Source organism: Cynocephalus volans, chromosome 10 (assembly GCF_027409185.1).
Source record: "Cynocephalus volans isolate mCynVol1 chromosome 10, mCynVol1.pri, whole genome shotgun sequence".
Taxonomy (NCBI): Eukaryota; Metazoa; Chordata; class Mammalia; order Dermoptera; family Cynocephalidae; genus Cynocephalus; species Cynocephalus volans.
The window spans coordinates 132,429,346-132,445,003 of NC_084469.1; the positions used below are offsets into that span (position 1 = coordinate 132,429,346).

The 15,658-nt window shown below is 38.1% G+C and overlaps 1 protein-coding gene across 1 annotated transcript in view; it reads right to left on the reverse strand.

Annotated features, from left to right (window-relative positions):
- Nucleotides 1-15,607, reverse strand: part of LRRC36 (leucine rich repeat containing 36) — a 55,389-nt gene extending 39,782 nt beyond the window's left edge. Inside the window, exon 1 of the mRNA XM_063111934.1 lies at nt 15,538-15,607. Within this exon, the coding sequence (XP_062968004.1) occupies nt 15,538-15,607 (70 nt within the window). The remainder of the gene's footprint in view (nt 1-15,537) is intronic.
- Nucleotides 15,608-15,658: the final 51 nt, after the last annotated feature.

Below are 15,658 nucleotides of genomic sequence, written 5' to 3' on the forward strand. Positions count from 1 at the left end.
AGTGATTCACTATTTTTCAAATGACCAAATGCATGATATTACAAAATCATGCATGAGTAAAAGATCCTTTCAAATGCGAGATATATCAATGAATTTCAATGTAACAGAATACAAAAAACTCATTGATATAGTTCCAGATTCCACATACAACTAAATTTTAAGAAACTACCACTTGCCCAGTTTTCATGTCATATCAAAAAAGAATATCTACAATTCTCTGAAAGGCTATTAAAATATTCCTCCCTTTCCAACTACATATCTCTATAAGACCAGATTTGTTTTTATATATTTCAGGCAAAACAACATATCATAATAGATTTAATACAGAAGCAGATATGAGAATCTGGCTGTCTTCTGTTAAAGCAGACATTAAAGCAACATACAAGAATGTAAATCAATGATGCTCTGTTCACTATTTTTTTATTTTGAAAAATATAGTAATCTTTCAAAAAATATTTATGTTAACTTGTAATGGGTATGTTATGTTTACCTTTTAGTGAATAAATAAATAAATAAATAAATGTTTTTAAATTTATTTTTATTTTTATTTTTTTTAAAAGATGACCGGTAAGGGGATCTTAACCCTTGACTTGGTGTTGTCAGCACCACGCTCAGCCAGTGAGCTAACCGGTCATCTCTATATGGGATCCGAACCCGGGGCCTTGGTGTTATCAGCACCACACTCTCCCGAGTGAGCCACGGGCCGGCCCTTAAATTTCTATATGATAAATATAGTTTACATTAACAAAAACTCTTTGAGGTCCTCAATCATTTTTAACAGTGTAAAGGGATTTTGAGACCAACAATTTTGAGATTGCTGAAAAATATAAATTAGAATTAGAAAAATTCAGAAAGATGGAGACTTGTCCACACTGAGCCTTCAACAATTCGGCAGTTACAGTCCAGTTTTCCCTACCCACAACTGGTTTCTACAGAGGTTTCTGCTCTAGTGAGCTTTGCAAGAGGGATTTAAAGAAAATGAATGGATTAGCATTTAAGGAGTAAAAGGACAATACACCAATCTAAGTAAATGAGATATATTCTTAAGGGCTTGGAACATAATAAAACACACAGAGCCCTTCATATGGAAATGAGACACTCTGAAGGAAAATTTTGAGAGCTGGGAACATGAGAAGAAAGGACAACCTAGGCACAACCTAGTAATTATGATGTTGGGTTTTAACTGAAAATCCAAACCAAGAAAAAGCAACACACCTAGAACTATCACTACTACAACCCCCCGCTGGATGCCTAAGGGCACAAGAAAGAATGAGCTATTAAGGCAGCAGTCACTGGATTGTGAATGTGGACCCAAAATACTCAGGATACCCCTCAGAGCACATTATAGCTGAGAAGAGAAGGGCAAGAAGACATTTTCTCCACAAAGACGGCAGCTCTAATGTGTATTTTAAGCATATTTTTGAGCTATGTGGTTGACATTTCCACCACTCTTGTGGATACCAAGTGGCGCCATATGTTCGTGATATTTTCTTTATCTTACACTCTCTCCTGGTTGATATTTGGTTCCATCTTTTGGTGAATAGCCTTTCATCATGGAGATCTGTTAAATGATTCAAACATAAAAAAAAAAAAAAGAAAGAAAAGAAAAAGAAAAATTCAGAAAGAAAGGGAAGATTTGAAAACAGAAAAGACAGAACTCAAGAAACAATAAAAATAAAAAGGTGATTTCATATTTCAATGTGAAAAAGAGTGAAAATAAGAGCAAATATAAGTGACAGAATAGTTCTACTTCTGGGTATACAAGTATATCCAGAAGAATTGAAAATAAGAACTTGAACAGATATTTGTACACCAATATTTATAGCAACACTATTCACAATAACTAAAAGGTGAAAACAACCCGAATGTTTATTAATGAATGGATAAATGTGGCATATACATACATACAATACCATCTCATTCAGCCTTAAAAAGGAATGAAATTCTGACACATGCTACAGCATGGATGAACTTTTAAGACTTTATGCTAAGTGAAATAAGCCAGACACTAAAAAACAAATATTGTATGATTCCACTTATACCAGCTACCTAGAATAGTCAAATTCACAGAGACAGAAAGTAGAATGTTGGTTGCCAGGGGCTGAAGGTAGGGAGGAACGGTGAGCTATTGCTTAATGGGTACAGAGTTTCAGTTTGGGAAGATGAAAGTTCTGTGACTGGATGGTGATAATGGTTGCACAACAATGTGAATGTACTTAATGCCACTGATCTGGGCACATAAAAATGGTTAAAATGATAAATTTTAGGTTATGTAGGTTATGTATATTTTACTACACTTTTTTTAAAAATTGGGAAAGCCTTAAGAGAAATATATGGAAAGAAAGACTTTTTTTTTTTAGATTAAAAAGAAATGGAGTCAGTCATACAATGGTATACTCGTCAGAATGTGAAAGAATTAACTGCTGAAACACACAACATCCAAAACATGTTGAAAGAAAGAAGCCAAACACAAAAGGATATATACTGTATGATTCTAGTTATACGAAATTCAAGAACAGGCGATTTGATGGTAAAAATTAGAACAGTAGATGACCAGGAAGGAACATCCTGAGATAATGGAAATGCTCTATACCTTATTACATGTTGGTTACACAGGTAAATGTATTTTTCAAAATGCAAATCATATATCTGATAAAGAATTAATATCCAGAATATATAAAGAACTTCTAGGGGCTTCCAGTCAAGATGGCAGAATAGACAGTCCCCAGCATCACTCTCTCCCACAAATCAACCAATTTACAACTATAAAAAAGCAACAACAGCCAAGTTGGGGCTGCTAGAGCTGAGGGAAAGAGGAGAAAAGACCTATGGAGTGCATGAGGGCAGGAGAAGACACGATGAAGAAAGAAAAACCACTCCAACCATTTTGTGCCATGGTCACTTTAAGGCTGGAGCTGCTGAGCACATGGAACAGGAGCCAGCAAAAGCTGCAGCTGTGCCCCTCAGATGAAGTTGCTTGAAGGCAGCAGGGGAGAAGAGGGCCTTAGTGGCCCCCATGCCAGCAAGACCACTAATAGGGTTCCCGTGGACCCACAACGACTGAAAAAAAGGAGCCATTCAGAGGCTGGTGAGTAATCACAAGGGACTGGTGTATGGTTCATCCCATGGGAAGTGTTTGAAGCACGGGCAGTGGGGGGAGACAGGCCCACTGGGGGAACACTGGCACAGCAAGGACAGCTGACTGGCACCCCAGTCAGCTAAGGACCATTCAGAGGAGACTTGTCAGGAATATAGAATTGCATGGGGTGCAGTTTGATGAAAAGACTCAGGCCCAGATGAGAGTTTCTATACAACCCAGGTGCACCGGGTCTCTGGAGAGCCAGAAGTACCTATAAAGTCAACCATTAAAACTGGAGCTGCACAAAAAGCCTTCCCTAGGGAATCAGCAGCAAAGCAGCAATTTAGCTAAACCACAGAGCTCAAGTACTGGTCCCCACAAGAAGTTCTCCCATTTTAGAAGTAAGCAAAGGACAAAAAATTAGTTCTGGCCCAGGCACACTGCCAGTGAGTGCCTCAGGGCCCACCCAAGGTCCTGAGGTATGGATCCGGGGACCAGACCTTCCCCACAACCAGGCACATAGTCAGCATCAAGGAACATGCCAAAAACATCACCTTCATGTGGGGGGCCCACCACAGCCACCACAATAACCACCACTGCTGCAAAAGTGGCTAGATGCCACAACAACCACACAGATGGTCTGCCAGTTACTGGAGTGCATTGACACAAGGAGAATCACCAGCAGAAACCAAATAAAAGAAGAGGATGTTTCTCTCCACAAAGCCCATTCCAGAGTGGCAGAAAAAGCATCTGCTCTATGATAATATTGGGGGACCTGACACACCTCTCAGCATTGGACAGATCATCTAGGCAACAAATCAACAGAGTAACCATTACTTTCTCAGAAGGAGAGAAGAAATATAGGGTTATCAGAGGTTGGAGGGGGAAGGGAGAAGGGGATAGGGAGAGATTGGACAAGGGGCATAAAGAATAAGTATGATTTTTAACAATATATATGCTAGTTATATTGATTTGATCAACATATGTCAATGTTGAACCCCCAAAATATGTATAATCAATTAATTACAATTCAATAAAAATTTAAAAATAAATAAATAAATAAATAAAATTATATTGTGCTTGAAAAAACTAGTATTTTCATCAGTTTAAAATTAAGAACAAAGAGAGATTGCTTGTAGATTTTATATTTCTTCAAAGGAGAATTATCTAGGGAAGGCTTTTTGTTTTTGTTGTTTTGTTAAGGTCTTTTGTTGTTTTTGTTGTCTTGTTTTTATTTGTTAAATGCTTGGTTTCACTCCTTTGCATTTTGAAAGGACGGAAGTCTGTATTTGTTCTAATTGATATTTCTTTTTTTTTTTTTTTAAAGATGACCGGTAAGGGGATCTTAATCCTTGACCTGGTGTTGTTGGCACCACACTCTCCCAAGTGAGCTAACCGGCCATCCCTATATAGGGATTCGAACCTGTGGCCTTGGTGTTATCAGCACCACACTCTCCTAAGTATGCCACAAGCCGGCTCCCTAATTGATATTTCTAAATAAATCTACTTGGACTTACAAAAAAAAAAAAGAACTACCACCCAACCAAAAAAAAGAAAAAAGAAAAAAAAAACTTCAAGTAAAAACATGGACAAAGGAATTGAATAGACATTTCCCCAAAGAATATATACAAATGGTCAACAAGTTCAGAAAAAGATGCTCAACAACATTAGTCATTAGGCAAATGCAAATCAAAAGTACAAATTACCACAGCACACCTAGTAGGATAGCTATAATAATAATTTTAAAACAATTAAAAATTGTTAGCATTGGTGAGGATGTAGAGAAATTGGAATCCTTGTACAATCCTGAAGGGAATGTAAAATGGTATAGCCACTATGGAAAACAGTTTGACAGTTCCTCAATAAATGAAAAATTAACCTTATGACACAGCAATTCTGCTCCTCAGTATGGAGCCAAAGCAACAGAAAACAGGTGTTCAAACAAAAACTCATACACAAATGTTCTTAGCAGCTTTATTCATAATATCCAAAAGATGGAAATAACACAAGTGTCCAGCAACAGATAGATATATAAACAAAATGTGGTATATCCACATGAGGAAATATTATTCAGCCATGAAAAGGAATGATGTCCCAGCAAGTTATTTCATAGATATCAACAAACTGATTCTAAAGTTTATATGGAAAGGCAAAAAACCCAAAAGAGCCAACACAACACTGAAGAAGAAAAACAAAGTCAGAGAACTGACACTACCCAACTTCAAATTTTACTGTAGAGCTACAGTAATCAAGACAGTGTAGTGTCGGGGACAGAAATGACAAATGGATAAATGGAACAGAATAGAGAGCCCAGAAATAGACCCACACAAATAGTCAACTTATCTTTAATAAAAGAGTAAAGTCAATTCAATTGGAAAAGAACAGTCTTCCAACAAATAGTTCCGGAATAACTGGACATCTGCATGGCATAACACTACCTGACTTTAAGCTATACTACAAAGCTATAATAACCAAAACAGTATGGTACTGGCATAAAAACAGACACACTGACCAATGGAATAGAATAGAGAATCCAGAAATCAACCCTCACACTTACTGCCATCTGATCTTTGACAAAGGCACCAAGCCTATTCACTGGGGAAGGGACTGCCTCTTCAGCAACTGGTGCTGGGATAACTGGATATCGATATGCAGGAGAATGAAACTAGATCCATACCTCTCACCGTATACTAAAATCAACTCAAAATGGATTAAGGATTTAAATATACACCCTGAGACAATAAAACTTCTTAAAGAAAACATAGGGGAAACACTTCAGGAAATAGGACTGGGCACAGACTTCATGAATACGACCCCAAAAGCACGGGCAACGAAAGGAAAAATAAACAAATGGGATTATATCAAACTAAAAAGCTTCTGCACAGCAAAAGAAACAATTAAAAGAGTTAAAAGACAACCAACAGAGTGGGAGAAAATATTTGCAAAATATACATCTGACAAAGGATTAATATCCAGAATATATAAGGAACTCAAACAACTTTACAAGAAGAAAACAAGCAACCCAATTAAAAAATGGGCAAAAGAGCTAAGTAGGCATTTCTCTAAGGAAGATATCCAAATGGCCAACAGACATATGAAAAAATGCTCAACATCACTCAGCATCCGGGAAATGCAAATCAAAACCACATTGAGATACCATCTAACCCCAGTTAGGATGGCTAAAATCCAAAAGACTATGAACGATAAATGCTGGCGAGGCTGCGGAGAAAAAGGAACTCTCATACATTGTTGGTGGGACTGCAAAATGGTGCAGCCTCTATGGAAAATGGTATGGAGGTTCCTTAAACAATTGCAAATAGATCTACCATACGACCCAGCCATCCCAGTGTTGGGAATATACCCAGAGGAATGGAAATCATCAAGTCGAAGGTATACCTGTTCCCCAATGTTCATCGCAGCACTCTTTACAATAGCCAAGAGTTGGAACCAGCCCAAATGCCCATCATCAGATGAGTGGATACGGAAAATGTGGTACATCTACACAATGGAATACTACTCAGCTATAAAAACAAATGAAATACTGCCATTTGCAACAACATGGATGGACCTCGAGAGAATTATATTAAGTGAAACAAGTCAGGCACAGAAAGAGAAATACCACATGTTCTCACTTATTGGTGGGAGCTAAAAATTAATATATAAATTCACACACACATACACACATACACACACAAACCGGGGGGGGGGGGGAAGAAGATATAACAACCACAATTATTTGAAGTTGATACAACAAACAAACAGAAAGGACATGGTTGGGGGGGAGGAGGGGAGGGAGAAGGGAGGGAGGTTTTGGTGATGGGGAGCATTAATCAGCTACAATGTATATCGACAAAATAAAATTAAAAAAAAAAAAAAAAAAACCAAAATGGATCTAAACACACACCTTACAACTTTCACAAAAATTAATTTTAAATAGATCATAGACCTAAATACAAAACACAAAGCTATAAAACTTCTACAAGATAACACAAGAGAAAATCTAGGTGACCTTGGGTTTGGTGATGTTTTTAATACAACACCAAAAGCATGATCCATGAAAGAAAAACCTGAGAAGTGTAACTTCATTAAAGTTTAAAGTTTCTGCTCTGCTCTGCAAAAGACACTGTTAAAAGAATGAAAAGACAAGCCACAGACAAGGAGAAAATATTAGCAAAATACATTATTTGATAAAGAACTGATACCCAAAATATACAAAGAACTCTTAAAACTCAACAATAAAAAAGAAACAACACAATTTTAAAATGAACAAAAGACCTGAACAGACACTTCACCAAAGAAATACAGATGGCAAAAAAAAAAAAAAAAAAAAAAAAAAAAAAATGAGGGCGGACCCCGTTGCGCACTCGGGAGAGTGCGGCGCTGGGAGCGCAGCGACGCTCCCACCGCGGGTTCGGATCCTATATAGGAATGGCCGGTGCACTCACTGGCTGAGTACCGGTCACGAAAAAGACAAAAAAAAAAAAAAAAAAAAAAAAATTGTTCAACATCATGAAATTAGGAAATTACAAATTAAAAAAAAAGCTGATTGGGCCGGCCCGTGGCTCACTCGGGAGAGTGTGGTGCTGATAACACCAAGGCCCCGGGTTCGGATCCCATATACGGATGGCCGGTTCGCTCACTGGCTGAGCGTGGTGCTGACAACACCAAGTTAAGGGTTAAGATCCCCTTACCGGTCATCTTTAAAAAAAAAAAAAAAAAAAAAAAAAGCTGATTGATTCCAACTACACAACATTCTGAAAAAGGCAACAGTAAAAAGATCAGTGGTTGTCAGAGGTTTGGGGGTGAGGGAGGGATGAACAGATGGACCACAGAGGACTTTTAGGGCAGTGAGACTACTCTGTTTGATTACTATAATGGTGAACATGGGACATTATATATTTGTCAAAACCCATAGAACTGCACAACACAGTGAACCCTAATGTAAACTATGGACTTTTGTTAATAATGTTGTATTGATATTGGCTATAAATTGTGACAAATGTACCACACTAATGCAAGATATTAATAAGAGAGGAAACTGTGGGGGGTGTGGGGGAGGTACAAAGGGAGTAAGGGTATGTGGGAACTCTCTGTACTTTATGCTCAATTTTTCGGTAAAGCTAAAACTGCTCTAAAAAATAAAGACTGTTTATAGATATCAAAAAAAGGAATAAAGTATTGACAGATGGTAAAACATGGATGAACCTGGTAAATATCATGTTAAGTCAAAGAAGCCAAACAGAAAAGGCCACGTATTGTATGGTTCCATTTATATGAAATATCCAGAAAAGGCAAATACATAGAGACAGAGAACAGATTTGTGGTTGTCAGGGGCTGGGGTGAGTGGGAAATGAGGAGTGACTGACTAGTGAGCTGATGAAAATGTTCTGGAACTAGATAGTGGTGATGGTTGCACAACATTGTAAGTGTACTAAATGACCCAGAATTGTATACTTTAAAATGATGAACTTTATAGTATGTGAATTATATCTAAAAAAAATGCAAAAAATGTTTCCTGACTTTGAGGGCAGTGTATTGGTAGTTTTGTGGTATGCAATGATCTAATACCCTGAGAGTTTGTGATCATGGGACAAAAGCTAAGGACAATTATGATTTTGATCACTGACCACAACATTTCTCATGCCTTTCACTAAAGGAGAGAGGACATTTTAACATTTCTAAAGGGAACCAGAATTATCATTCAAATGATAAACTGCCATAGGGACAGACATTCTTCTATTGATTACATGAAGTGCATGTCTTAAGAGGTTATGCATTTGTTCATTGCAGCTCTATTTACAATAGCCAAAGTATGGAACCAACCTAGATGTCCATCGAAGGATGGATGACTGGATAAGGAAAATGTGGTATATATGCACAATGGAATACTATTCAGCCATAAAAAAGAATGAAATTCTGCCATTTGCAGCAACATGGATGAGTCTGGAGAAAATTATGTTAAGTGAAATAAGCCAGACAAAGAAAGAGAAATACTGCATGTTCTCACTTGTAACTGGGTGCTAAGAAAGAAAGAAAAGACCTAAACATTTCTTTGAACTTTCAGAATACTAGAGATGAAGGGGGGGGTAGTGGTTTGGGGAGAGATAGGTTGGTAAAGGGCATAAAGAAAAATCATGATTTGTAACAATAATATGCTTATAATAAATAATATTTTTAAAAAGAGGTTATGCATTTGGTTTCGGAGTTTATAAAGAGTGAAGACAAACAGATCAAAGAACAAATCAAATACTGCAGGGCCGGCCCGTGGCTCACTCGGGAGAGTGCGGTGCTGATAACACCAAGGCCCCGGGTTCGGATCCCATATACGGATGGCCGGTTTGCTCACTGGCTGAGCGTGGTGCTGACAAATCAAATACTGCATATAATAAGTTCCAAGAACAACAAAATAATCTTCCAATTTTAATATACAGGCTACATAACCCAATGGTCAGAAACTTTTCATTCATGAAAATAACAAATCAAATAATCTCTCTACAGAAAACCATTTATAGCTGACTTGGAAACTAAATTAACAGTCTTTAATAAAGCTTGTTTATAATGACAATGGAAGAGTTTCAAATAAATAAAACTTAAAAAAAAAGTTCTCAGGAGTCAACTTGAAAGATCTACTAGCCAAAGTTGGGATAAGTCGAGCATTAACTATGATAATAACTGCAATGGTTTAGAACACACCAAACACATGAGGGTACTTCAAAAAGTTAGTGGAAAAATAGAATTGAAAGATAATATGAATATTTCCATGATCTTTTTAAAGTACCCCTGTATTTAAATCAATGAGTTTATAATGATAATGAGAAAACAAAACAATCATTGCCGGTCACCTTTGGAGGAGCTAAGAAAACAACTCATTATCCTGAAAACTGGCAAGTAAGGTGAAAAAAAATTAAGCTTTTATCCTACCTTTCTTATACAAACTGTACCTCAGGATAACCAAAAAGTTGATGTGAAAAATTTCTCAAGTAATTTCTCAAGTAAAACTTTATACAAGTATTACAGCTAATGAAGAAGAATGAAAGATAAAATTAGAACATTACCATGTTGCAATCTCTAATGAATTAATGGAACAAAGCAATCATATTCAATGGGTGGTATCACAAAAAGAAAGAACAGACATTATACTCATGTACTTCCTAACAGAAGTAAGTGTTCGTCATTATCTGTGAAGTGGTCTTGCAAAAACAAAAACAGAAAAATCAAACCTGAATCTGGTTAAGCCTCATCTAATTAACAATTCATAGGAAATACAGGGAACAGGAGAAAATATTAAACAATATCTTAGAAATGCAATAAACAAAATCCAGACTGTAGTACAGGAAACTCTTCAGAACAAATGATTCAGTTTCTTTGAAAACAATTTAATATGAGGCCGGCTGTGGCTCACTCGGTAGAGTGCGGTGCTAATAACACCAAGGCCACGGATTCGGATCCTATATAGGGATGGCTGGTTTGCTCACTGGCTGAGCGTGGTGCTGACAACACCAAGCCAAGGGCTGAGATCCCCTTACTGGTCATCTTTAAAAAAAAAAAAAAAAAAAAAACAATTTAATATGTAAGGGAAAAAAAGTTGGGGGTGGTGGGAATCTGTAGATCAAATAAGATTTAAGACATACATCAACCAGTTGCAATATACAAACCTTATATGGATGCTGGTTTTTTTTAAAAAAGAAAAATCTTATAGGACAATTGGGGAAATGAGAACACTGGTTGGATGTTTGATATTAAGAAATTACTGTTAAATATTCTTAGGTTGCATAGGTGATTATTTTTTAAAGAGTTCTGATCTTTTGAAAATACATACAGAAATATTTATGTATTAAATCATATACCTGGGATTTGCTTCAAAATAATCAGTGCAGGGGGATAAGGGTGGGTGGAAGATAAGTGAGGTAAATAAGAATGGCCACTAATTGGTGATAACTGTTGAGTTAGGATGATGAGAGTTCATTATTCTGTTATCTCTACACTTGTATACATTTGAAAATTGCCATAATAAAAAATTATTATAGAATAAGTAATATATGTTAATATATGTACAGAACATTTCTGAAAAACTATCCAAGATATTGGTAATAGCAATTGCCTTTAGGAAAAAGAAACTAGGCCTACGGGACAAGGAGGAAGGTCAAGATTTATTTTCACTGTGCAATTATTATATTACCCATATAATAAATTAATTGCATTATTTTAACAACCAAAGAAGAGAGTACATAATTACATATTTTCCTCTCTCTACCAAATAATTATCAGCCTGTAAACATGCTCTAGTATATCCTGTCTTTAAAAAACCTGTTCTTGGAGCCGGCCCGTGGCTCACTCGGGAGAGTGTGGTGCTGACAACACCAAGGCCATGGGTTTGGATCCTATATAGGGATGGCCGGTTAGCTCACTGGCTGAGCGTGGTGCTGACAACACTAAGTCAAGGGTTGAGATCCCCTTATCGGTCATCTTTTAAAAACAAAAACAAAAAACCTGTTCTTGGGGCTGGCAAGTTAGCTCAGTTGGTTAGAGCTTAGTATTACAACACCAAGATCAAGGGTTTGGATCCCCTTACTGGCCAGCTATCAAAAAACAAAACAAAAGAACAAAAAAAATTTTCTTGACCTCACATCTTCTAGTTACCAATCCACTTCTATTTATATATTCTTCTTTACAGCCAAACTTTTCAGCAAAAGTTCTTACCTTCACTATCTCTTCTCCCTCACATATCATTCCCTTTTTCATCCCACCCCAATCTGGTTTCTCTCCTCTTCACTCACCCCAAACTCCTCTTGTCAAAGTCACCAGTGTGTTCCATATTGCCACATCTAACAGACACTTCTCTGCATTTAACTTGTTCAGCCTGCCAATAGTATTTAGCACAGTTGACCATTACTCTCTTGATATACTTACCCTTTCTTAAATTCCAAGACACCACGTTCTTCCTTCCCTACTCAACCTTGAAACACTGAAATACTCCAAGTTTGAGTCTTAAGCTTTCTTCTCTTTTCCATCCACATTCTCTTCTTAGTTGAGTTTATCCGGTCCCATGGCTCTAAATACCATTTATTTACTAATGTCTCCAAAAGTTACATCTTTAACTCTGACCTCTTCTCTGAATCCAGACTCATATATCCAACTGCCTACTAAGTATCTCACACTTGGATGTCTAACAGGCATTTTAAACTTAACGTGCTCAAAACAGATCTCCTGATTCCCCTTCCCCAAACCTTTTTTTCTCGTAGAGTACACACATACTCTCAATAAATGGTACCACCATCCACTTAGCAATACCTTCAGCCAAGACTAAGTGTTATCTTTGAATGTTATCCTTCCTCATCTCCCAATCCAATCTAATCCATTTTCTCATCTCATCCAATCCTATTGTAAATCCTGTCCCTTCTGTCCCCAAATTACACCTTGACTCCATCTTCTTTTTATTTCCACTGTCATCCTTTTGTGTGTGTGTGTGTGTGTGTGTGTGTGTGTGTGTGTGTGTGTGTGTGTGTGTGTGTGTGTGTGTGTGTGACTGGTAAGGGGATCGCAACCCTTGGCTTGGTGTCGCCCATACCGCGCTCGGCCAGTGAGCGCACCGGCCATCCCTATATAGGATCCGAACCCGTGGTGGGAGCGCCGCTGCGCTCCCAGTGCCTCACTCTCCCGAGTACGCCACGGGGTCGACCCACCACTGTCATCCTTTTGGTCCAAGCCACCATTCACCACTATCTCTTACCCAGACTACTGTAAAAGGCTTCTAATATGTGAGAGTCAAGTTTTTAAAATGGGTATTAGACCATGTCACATCCCTGCTAAAATGATTTAATTGACAAGCTGATTCTAAAATTCTTAGGAGAGAATAAAGGCCAAGAACAGTCCTAGCAATTTTGAAGGAGGAAGGGGAGGTAAAGACAGGAAGGGTACTGACTTTACCAGTTATTAAGACTTACTGTTAAGCCATTTACAAAAGTGTGGTATTGATGTAGAAACAGAAAAATAGAACAATGGAACAGAATAGAGAGCCTAGAAACAGACCCAGTTTCTGGGGATATGGGCTATCAGCATTAAAAAAATACAATTATATACATATCAAACATTATATATAAAAATAGACTAGATATATTAGACTTACTGTGAAAAGCAAAACTGCAGAATTTTTAGAAAAAAAAAGGAAGCTTTTACATCAGTATAGGGAAAGACTTCATAAATAAGACACAAAAAACACAAATCATAAAGGAAAAATAAACTTCACTACATTAAGATGAAATTTTTCTGCACGACAAAGGACAATGTAAACATTCATTGGAATTTTTTAATCCAGAGAAATATAATAAAGAAAACAAACATAAAAGGTCAATAATTGCACCATCAAGATTATTCCTTTGTACACTAAAAAAAAAAGTAACACTTCCTACATGGTTAGAAAATTCCAACAATACAGAGAAGTATAGAATAAAGTAAAAGTCTCTCTCCCAAAAGGTGACCACTGTGATTTCTTACAGAAGAATTTTATAATTCATATACCAACATATTCATTTAATTGAAAAATATCCGTGTTTTACTGGCAAGTAAAAAAAGCAATTTGCTGAATAATACGCTACTTATTCCTTCTTTTTTTTTAAAAAAAGGTACCTATTTATATATACATGTTTATATAAGAAAAGGAACAGAAAAGGATGGAAGGAGGGGGAGGAGAGGAGAGGAGAATATTCCTTTAGACACTTCTGTATTGTATGGTCAGAATGAACACAATTAATTTTGTTATTCAAATGCCTGAAACAAAAACAAGCAAACAAATAAAAACAAAGACAAGCAAAGAAAAAAAAAAAATCTGCCATGTATTTTTCTAGCTGGAGAATGGAAGGGGTATGTGGCCCTCCCAAATTAAATTAATATTCTTCAAAAAAGGCAAGGAAGAATCAATATTCTTTTAAAAAGGCAAGGAGGGCACATAACCATTTCAAGGCAATAAAGCCTTTCTTAGCTGACTTTTGAAATAGTGGAGTTCAAAGTAGTCTGGAAAAGAAAAAATATGCCTGAAGTAACTACATCAATCTATTTATACACACACCGAATTATTATCTTTGGTTACCTGTGGGGGGTGGGAGGGTTTCGAAGAGAAAGGTTAGTACTCTCTTTATTCCTCCGTGTAATATTTGATAGTTTATTAGCATGCGCTAATTTTGATAATTTCAAAATAATAAATAATTTTTTTAAAAAGTACAAATAAAGGGCCGAGCCCGTGGCGCACTTGGTAGAGTGCTGCGCTGGGAGCGCGGCGACCCTCCCGCCGCGGGTTCGGATCCTATATAGGACTGACCGGTGCACTCACTGGCTGAGTGCCGGTCACGAAAAAACGACCAAAAAAAAAAAAAAAAAAAAAAGTACAAATAAAACCAATCTATTTCATATTCCACAAATGAGAAATAGGAGAAGCAAGACAGGCTACTTTTTGTTATTGCAGGAGTATAGGCTCTGGAATCAGAGTCCTGGATTAATAAACCCTGGCTGCATCACTTTACTAGCTGTGTGATTTGGGGCATAGAACCTAATTTCACTAATCTGTAAAATGAGAACAGTAACAGCATGCTCTTGATAGGCTTGTTATGGGGATTAAATAATGCGGGTAAAGCGTTTAACACAGGGCCTGGCAATAACGACATAGTAGATTTAGGGAGACTAAAAGTTGAATTACGAATGCTGATAACTTTCCCAACTTTTTAACTCCTTTAGACATTCAGAAAGAAAGCTGTGTGCGTCAGACCCCGGGTCAAAGGTGGGGTCAGTGGTCACTGGGTCAGTTTTACCGAGGACTGGGCACGGTCTTAAGCGCCTTGAGAGATCAGCTGTTATTCTTTTCACATCAGGCCCCTCTCCGAGTTTCTTTTAAAACGAAGCTACACATCCAGATGGAGCAAAGACATGGTCAAGTTTTAGAAGTCGAGACTGGACGAGGAGAGGGGCTGATAAAGGAACGTCCTTTCCCATTTCACCCCAACCAGAAAAAGCCCTCCCGGGGAGAAAGTTTCAGAAACTACCAAAATTAATTCCCTCGTGCCTCCTCCACAGCTCTTCCCACCACAAATCTTCTCAGTACTTCCCTTCTCCCACCAATGTGCCTGTTGGGGCTCGGTTTCCTTCCACTAGTTCAGACTTGACTTTGTTCAGTTCCGTCACCTGCCTTACTTAGGGTCCCCTGTTAATCTTGTTTCTCTTGCTCTACTTCACACTCCCCTCTTCTCCCTCAATTCCTCGCCCTCTGCCCCAGACTCCCCTGTTACTTCAGTTCCTCCACCTCCGTCTCAGTGTAACCCTCCTGTCTGAGGGTACCCCATCTCTGCCTCAGGGACCTCTCCTCCGCGGTTCCCCCGCCTCTACCCGGGTTCCCCTGCCTCCGCCTCAGTTTTCTCCCCTCAGCCTCTGACCCCATGATTCCTGCCCAGGCCCTCCCAGCATGGCCCTACCCGGCTGCTCCAGGGTCAGCGCCCCCAGGCGGCGGATGCCTTCCTCGTCCAGATCCCATTGCTCCGCCATCCCCGCCCGCCGCTCACCTGCCACCGCCCGTGAGACCGCCCCTCGCGCGCT